The sequence below is a fragment of the Argentina silus genome, assembly GCF_951799395.1.
Source record: "Argentina silus genome assembly, chromosome: 7".
Lineage (NCBI taxonomy): Eukaryota > Metazoa > Chordata > Actinopteri > Argentiniformes > Argentinidae > Argentina > Argentina silus.
This window is the reverse complement of record NC_139661.1, coordinates 3,344,489-3,353,397: the sequence shown is the minus strand read 5'-3', so window position 1 is coordinate 3,353,397 and position 8,909 is coordinate 3,344,489. Positions and strand designations below refer to the sequence as shown.

The window sequence follows — 8,909 nt, the reverse complement described above, 5'->3', positions numbered from 1 at the left end:
CCAGTAAGACATGCATTCTATGTAATTCCACCAGATGGCGCTATGGTAGAGAGGAAAGGGCAGGGAGAAGTGTTGCCAGTGTATACGCCAATGATCTATAGTTCTATATATCAGTGGTATGCAACTGTAGAGCATCTCATCACACACACACACACACACACACACGTGTGTCCATGAACAAAAGTCAATGTAGTTCATAATTTGGCTTGGAAACCTTTATTCTAATTGAGTCATCATCAAGTGGCAGATATTTCCTCTCAACAAAAATAATTATTAAGCATGTACATTAACAGTATTCTGTATATATTTTATACATCATTTAATGTCCTATTCATATGACAAATGTTAGAAAATACTACATCTGATTATGACAAGCGAGACAGACAGCAACAGGTATTCTGCAATTGCCAACATTGTTCAGGTGAGGCGACTTGGTGTGATGTTCCTCACAGAACATGAACACAGAAACAAAATGACAAAGTGGCAGTCATCTGACGGAAAAATGATAAGCATCATTTTTGTCAGAAGTGTCTGCCTGAAGGACATTCAAGTTTCAACACCTCGGGTCACTTGCAAGTAATGTCAATTTAGGACGACAGGTGAAGTAGGCCTACCTAATTCAAAAACAAGTGGTCATCTCAAGATCACCTTATCCGTCCATTACCAGACAAGTGACTCAATACTGTACATTCAAATGAAAATGTATCATATGGCATGTTAAAATCATTGTTTCCCTTTGCAGTATCCGATAGATTAAAAGGTTGACTGCAATGGGGTTGGACCTGTAGAAACAAATGTGTAACCTCATATGAGAAGCTTGAAGTCTGAAGTTGTTCTGACATAATAGGATAACAAATTGGAATGGTATGTGAAACAGAATTAGAGGCCAAAAGAACATCACATAGCACAGGATATTCTCTTTTGTAAGTTTTGTACTTTGTCTTCATCACACACACTTGTCACATCTTGTTTCATTAACCATTAAATCTATATGTACACAATATACAAATCTACTTTAGAACTAAGACCAATTGAATAGCTCCCTGAATAGGTTGAACAATTGGCCTTAATGTTTTCTTTAAAAATGACATTCTCTCACTCTCTCTCTCTCTCTTTCTTTCTGGAGTTTTTGGTGGCATGTCCTTGGCTGTTATCCCACAATGCACTCTGATTATCATCCTCACAATGTCTTTGTGCAGTAAACATCGTTGTCCTCTTGAAAGGCCACAATGGTAGATTATTTAAATGTTATGACTGAGGTGTGTAGCTGTTGCAAACAAATGTAGTGCTTGACATCCATGTAAATCTGTCCCCACTAAGAACATTCACATGCTAGCATGATATAGCTTCTCACATACTCAGAGCCTATTGCAAACAGGAAAAGAAAGATGCAAAACAGAGGAAAACTTTCAGGCTACATTTAATCGACGATTCTCAAATGAACAAAAATAATGATGTACCTATCAAACTTTATCTTTTTTTTTGTTGCGGTTCAGTGAACCACAAAAAAACAGTCCCTATGACTTTCCTCACGTTGTGTAATACAATAGGTTTGCTGTGCCAGACAGCTGAGAGTAGATAGATGTGTCTTCAGTATGAGGCCCGTTGATGTCACGATGAGGCGGTCACTCAGGAGCACTCGGCCCCAGCTGAGAGGATATGGGGCAGTGGCCATTTTGGCACTTGAAATCTCAAGGCTTTTTGACAACATCCGCGTCCTATGACATTACTTTGCTTCATTGTACAGTTTCATCAATCACCTTTTTTTTTACACTGCAAAATCTAAACTATTACCCATTCCCTGTGTGGGCTCTGGTATTCATTAATTCAGTTAAGTTATAAATTATCAACAACAACAAAAATCCACTCAAAATACAAACATCCATTCCAAGCTTGAGTATCTGTATAAAAAGCAAGATGTATCAAACATTTGGGTATAAAAAAACACAAACCAATAAAAAACTACAAAATAACAATGAGTGACTAAAGTTGACTTCATTTTGTGACACAGCCAATGACTTCATTTCCATGGTTTTATCCCACTTTTGATATGCATCATAACAAAACAACAACACGGCTTAACATAACTTATGGTTGGACCTATCAGTTTACAAAATACAAAGTTACCAAAGAAACTTGCCTACAGTATCAGATGTTTTGGCTGTGAGTGGCAAGCTGGTTGGGCTTGTACTAAGTTTTAAGGAAAGGACTGTTTTGATGAGGTATTCAGAACTTAACACACATGACAGCCACTCCTGAAGCACTCCAAGGCTTTAGTGCATCTCAACAACTTCACACTGGACCGTGTGGGGACTAACTCAAATCAGTGGAGAAGACTACATTTGATCATCTGGTGTTGGGAAACGCTGGAGCTTGAGCTATGCTGACTTATGCTCATGTAAGCATTCCAGAAGGATAAATACAGTTGAATGGAGACATTCACCATTAAACTGCCAATAAATATTCAACGGCCTCATATTGAGTGTTCTGTACTTCTCTTGTGTTGACTGTATTCCAGCCCGGAATAGGAGTAAAGTTGGTACTGATCTAATACTGATGAACTCATCTTCTCTCCCCTTGGGTTGCTCTGCAGTGGGCTAAACGCGGTTGATAGACCAGACAACTCATTGTCGGTCATTGTATCATTGGAAACCATGAGAGTGATGCTTTACATCCAATTCATGTAGAGCTAGGGAAAGCAGGCTTTTCATACCGTAGTTATCTGGAGGATGTGGTTAAACAGAGATGTGTGACTTCATCTGTGTTTGTGTGACTGGGTGTTCTCTCGTGGCCTAAGTGTTTTGTGAGTGACACAAACATCACCTGGACCAATCTCCATTTAACAAACACGATGGAGAGAGGTGTGACTGACACATTTAAGATCCGTCTTACTGTCCATTGATGACCAATACGACAAGCCACAAAATGGAACAACAAATAACTTAATACAAACATCAGCCCTCTATAGGTTTAAGTTGCTCTTTCCGTGTAAAACACACTATTCACCACCTGCCCCCTCCTGTACAAATTACACAGAGACCGGTGGCAAGGCCCAAAGGTGTGCAGAGGTCCTCTGATTGGACAATAACTCCCAAACAAGAAGTGCTAAGCGCCCCTGATTGGTCAATAGATAATAATAATAATAATAATAATAATAATAATAAAAATAACGTTAAAGGAAGGAAAGAATCCTCTCTCTGTAGCACAGTTGTTGTCATCGAGGTTTGGTGCCCTCCCTCCACCTCCTCCTCCTCCTCCTCCTTCTCTCTCACACAGATATCTCATAGGTGGTGCCTCCCACACCGGTCACCTTTTTGACGTTACTGTGGCGACTAGGGCTGAGAGGGTTGCCCTGGTTACTGGAGGTGGTGTGCCCCAGGTGGCAGTCCGTTTGACCGTTCACTTTACTTTGTATCTTGGCCTCTCTGAATGGGGGGGAGAGAAAAACAGACATGGGTTATTCCAAATGTTGAATTAGGTTTTAAGTCATACAAAGACCATTCAGGCGTCACTCACACCAGAGAGTATGTGTGCATTGTTCTGGGATGCATTGTTTGGGGTCAGTCTGTTTTGGGAGCATGCAGTATGGAGATGACTCAATGACCCAGGCAGAAGAGCAGAAAGAGACATGCAAGTGTACCTGCTCACACATACGACCAGGCAGGGGAGGCTGGTGGAGGTAGCAATTGCAGGTCGGCCTCATTGTAATGGCTTATTCCGTTCCATGCATTACAATGACCCCGTCCTCCGACTTCTACCTCCACCTGCCTCCACTGCTACCAGGAGTGTTTTCATAAACACTCACAGTATATGAAAGAGGATTGGGGCGAATTGTGTGGTTGTCAGTGTGTGTGTGTGTGGGGGGGGGGGGGGGGGTCGTAAATGGGACTGTTTGCATGGATGGAGTTGAAGGTGGGATGTTTTCAGATGGACAAATAGGGATGGGAGGAATCATGCAAAAAGAAGTTAAATGAAAGTGGGGTAAGCAACTTTATTCATCTGAACAATTTAGAAAAATGCAAAAAAGTTTACTTTCCTATGAAGGCAGAACATTTAAATCCAAAGACATAAATGATACAGTGCTTCATTCAGCTAAATGGACATGATAGTGGAAAGATATGTAGTACATGTTTATGTACATAGTATACAGTATACTACCTCATCAGCCTCATAATTATTGGGACTCTACACTCCTGTTGTTGGAGAGACTAGCGGCCATAACCATCTGGTTGGCCAGGCCTGGAGGGCTTCCTCTGCCCCCCCCACCCCTCTGATCATGCACCCCAGGGTGGGTCAGGGATGGTAGGATTCGTACCTTGGGCCCCCCAGACGGGGTGAGTCTGTCCTCTCCAGGGCGCTGATGATGGAGAGTTTCTGGTGGGTGTAGGAGGGGGAGCGGGACATAGTGGGGGAGTGGTGGGACTGGTGGGCAGGCGAGCGGTAGGGGGGCTCGGGGGTCCTGCCCTGCATGTTGTTGTTGTTACCCAACTGCTCAGTGTGCAGGGAGCTGGAGGAAGTCCTGGGGGCGCGGGCCAGGGAGGCCGTGGAGCGCAACACGGGGGTCCGTGGCCCGTAGCCCACCAGCCCCACCCCCATCAGGTTGTCCCTGGAGCCGCTGTAGGCCGGGGGCGTGGGGCCTCTGGAGGCCGGGCCCCGGGGGCCGTCGGAGTAGCAGGTGCTGGGGGGGAGGCCATACCCGCCGCCGGGACTGTCGAACATGCCCGAGTCCGAGGCGTAGGCCTGAGCGTGGGAACGCCCGTGAAGCAGCTGCAGCTTCTCCCTCTCCTCCATCTCCTTGCGCTCCTGGATGGAGGCCATGATGGTCTTGGACAGGTTATCGTAGCGCACAGGGGAGGGGTCTCTGGGGTGGGGCGACTGCCTCCCCACCATCACTCTGGCCCCCAGCACGGGGCTGTAGGGGGGCGGGATCTGCCTCTGCAGTTCAGGCCCCCGGATGTGGCACATTTTGGTAGGCAGGTAGGGGGAGTGGAAGCCCATGGAGGGCATCCCAGGGTGGGCCATACACTCAGCCGCCACGGCCGGGGAGATGCTGGGGTTGAGCAGGCTGTCGTAGGAGAGGCTCCCGTTGCGGTTGGACATGGTGTTGGGGGAGAAGACGCTCTTGTAGGGGGTGGAGGAGACGGTCTCAGGCTGCAGGGCCGGCAGCTGGCCCTTGTCCCCGCGGCAGTGAGCCTGCTTCAGGCTGAGGGAGCGGGAGTTGACGGGGTAGGAGTCTAGCTGCAAGGGAGAGGACTGGAAGGTGCGGTGGAGAGGGGCGCTGCAGTCGTCAGACAGGTCCAGGTTGGGCTCCGAGCGGTAGTCATGACCCCGGCCTCCCTCCTCCAAGATGGCCGACGCCTTCCGGTCATCTGTCATCACGATCTGAAGTCACAAAGAGATAAGGCTCTCAGCGAAACCATGAATCATGACAGGACAAAGACAGGCTTTTCAGTTCATGTTTGCTGACACTCAAGTCATGTTAGGACATTAAATATGATAGTGAGTAAACCAGTTAACCAGAACTTAAAAATAATTAGAAATCTGAATCAACCACAACATGCACATCATAAGCACTGTAAGTACTTACATCTAAAATAGGACATGGTGACATTGCTATAGAAGCCGTCACCCCCCCCCCCCCCCCCCTTACCCCCCACGCCCCCCCAGTCTGACCTTCTCCCCCACAGCGTGGTAGTGCACCTTAGGGATGGTTCCGAAGGAAGGCCGGTACTTGTACATGGCTGGAGTGGAAGGGTGGGTCTTCCCAGACAGGGAGCTCTCTGGAAGGGAAGCACACACAGTACAGTGAGGTTAATATCACTGTGAGAACCAGTCCATCAGATCACAGCTGAACAATGACACTACTATCACCAACAAGTCATGGAAGCATCTATATATGGCATATGATCAGAATCAATAGAGTTGTCCTCCACAGACCTAGTCACAGTTCATGGCTCATTATGCTCTTAGAGCCAGTTTCCTGGAGACAGATTAAGCCTAATTCTAAAAAGAAGGCTGAATATGTGCCATGGAAACTGCCCTAACAAGTCATAAATTCAAGCTAGGACTAAAATAAATCAGTAAAAAGGAGGGCTGCCTTTAAATTTCATTTCAGTTCATAATTGCAATATTAGGCTACCGATATTGTGTTTTTCATTCACAAAGATTGAGATCACGTTTAGCAGGGCAGGAGAGGGATTTGACAGAATAAAGTTTGGTGATTTAGCTACTACTCCACTACATAGTGATAAAGGTAGTCTAGTACGCCAACACTGTGTTGTAAACGGATTCACCCCAACATAACAAGTGTGACCAAGATTACAATTTCATAAAGTGAACTTGGAATTAAAAAAAACTACAATATGCCTAGGCATTATGATGTCATCTACAGCCAACATTACAAATCAAAAAAAAGAAACTGAACTTATAATCATTTCAAATAAAGACATTGGAAAGGTCAATCTGCTACATATTTTTTTTTATATCAAGTGACCGTGAACATGATGAAACCCCTCAGTGTTCTGCATCAGATTAATTACCCTGGTATGTATTCAAATATTTAGATGTGTATGAGAATTCAATAGTAACAACAACAAAAAGAACCCCATCCCATACCCCAACGATGTGGAGATGGTGAGCGACAAGACGGCCTCTGACCCTCAAAGCTCCGTCCTCTTACATCTGCAGAGGCCTTCAGCCTCCAAAAAGAGGAAGAGGGAGGAATCACTGGGACACACCAGCAACTCAGAGGATGACGCTCTCCCCAAGAAGCAGAGGAGGATTGTCCAACTTAGCCCCCGAAGACGCCAGAGATTCAGATGAAATTTCAATGTCTCTTTCATTGTCCGCACAATGACTGGACAATCATTGACTTGAAGGTTGACCAATTTGGTTGACCAATTTGTTTTTACAAATAAATCTGAAACATCTGGCAAAACCTGTGTGCAGGATTCATTTACATCATATGATAATGAAATTCATGTATAGCTGCCACAAGAACTGGCTAACTTGTCTTAATTGATATCTTGGGGTTTTTTCTTCCAATATAAGCATTTTTGTTTGCTAAACTGTTTCACAGTGATGAAAAAGAATCTACAATATGCCTAATGAATTTTACTGGTGCATTATAATTATAATTATGGACCAGTTTCACACAAAACAATGTTATAACGAATTGCATTATGATGTCATAGATCATCGATTATGATGTCATCTTCAGCCAACATTACAAAACTCAAAAGACACTGAACTTATGATCATTTCAAACAAAGCCATCGGAAAGGTCTATATGCTACTGCTAGTTTTTTTTTTTTGATGTCCAGTGACCATGAACAACATGAAACCTCTCAGTGTTCTGCATCAGATTAATTACCCTGGTATGTATTCCAATATTTAGATGTGTATGAGAATTCAACAGTAACAGCAACAAAAAGAACTTGCATTATGAATAATCAACAGACAGAAAAATGCAGTGCTTGCCATGAGAAAGTCAGCAGTAAAGTCATGAGGCAGGTTATGATTCAATGAAGTGGCCTGCCACTATCGGTTTAGTAAGCAGCTCATGTTAACTCCACTTCCACCTGTGTGATATTTTGTCTTCTCAGCTGGACGTGTGTCCTTTCATTATTCCTTCACCCCTGTGTTTTACTCCAATCATGGAGCAAACGGTCAGAGTGCCAATAGCTCCCATTCATGCTCCTCCACAAGCCTATTCCCCAACGATGTGGAGATGGTGAGTGACACCTCCCAGTGCCCCAACCCATACCCCAACGATGTGGAGATGGTGAGCGACAGCTCCCAGTGCCCCATCTCATACCCCAACGATGTGGAGATGGTGAGCGACAAGACGGCCTCTGACCCTCAAAGCTCCGTCCTCTTACATGTGCATAGGCCTTCAGCCTCCAAAAAGAGGAAGAGGGAGGAATCACTGGGACACACCAGCAACTCCGAGGATGACGCTCTCCCCAAGAAGCAGAGGAGGATCCTCCAAATTAGCCCCCGAAGACGCCAGAGATTCAGATGAAATGTCAATGTCTCTTTCATTGTCGACACAACGACTGGACAATCATTGACTTGAAGGTTGACCAATTTGTTTTTACAAATAAACCTGAAATATCTGGCAAAACCTGTGTGCAGGATTCATTTACATCATATGATAAAGAAATTCATGTATAGCTGCCACAAGAACTGGCTAACTTGTCTTAATTGATATCTTGGGGTTTTTTCTTCCAATATAAGCATTTTTGTTTGCTAAACTGTTTCACAGTGATGAAAAAGAATCTACAATATGCCTAATGAATTTTACTGGTGTATTTTAATTATAATTATGGACCAGTTTCACACAAAACAATGTTATAACGAATTGCATTATGATGTCATAGATCATCGATTATGATGTCATCTTCAGCCAACATTACAAAACTCAAAAGACACTGAACTTATGATCATTTCAAACAAAGCCATCGGAAAGGTCTATATGCTACTGCTAGTTTGTTTTTTTGATGTCAAGTGACCATGAACAACATGAAACCCCTCAGTGTTCTGCATCAGATTAATTACCCTGGTATGTATTCCAATATTTAGATGTGTATGAGAATTCAACAGTAACAACAACAAAAAGAACTTGCATTATGAATAATCAACAGACAGAAAAATGCATTGCTTGCCATGAGAAAGTCAGCAGTAAAGTCATAAGGCAGGTTATGATTCAATGAAGTGGCCTGCCACTATCGGTTTAGTAAGCAGCTCATGTTAACTCCACTTCCACCTGTGTGATATTTTGTCTTCTCAGCTGGACGTGTGTCCTTTCATTATTCCTTCACCCCTGTGTTTTACTCCAATCATGGAGCAAACGGTCAGAGTGCCAATAGCTCCCATTCATGCTCCTCCACAAGCCTATTCCCCAACGA

General features: G+C 44.1%; 1 protein-coding gene across 1 annotated transcript in view; it reads right to left on the bottom strand.

Annotated features, from left to right (window-relative positions):
* Positions 1-3,268: 3,268 nt before the first annotated feature.
* The window catches only part of zdhhc8b (zDHHC palmitoyltransferase 8b), a gene marked incomplete at its 3' end in the record, with an annotated part of 56,056 nt that continues 50,415 nt past the window's right edge, over positions 3,269-8,909 (bottom strand). The window contains exons 9-11 of the mRNA XM_083673370.1: positions 5,674-5,776; positions 4,316-5,382; positions 3,269-3,425 (exon numbers count right to left, since the gene is read on the bottom strand). Coding sequence (XP_083529496.1) covers positions 3,269-3,425; positions 4,316-5,382; positions 5,674-5,776 — 1,327 coding nt within the window. The remainder of the gene's footprint in view (positions 3,426-4,315; positions 5,383-5,673; positions 5,777-8,909) is intronic.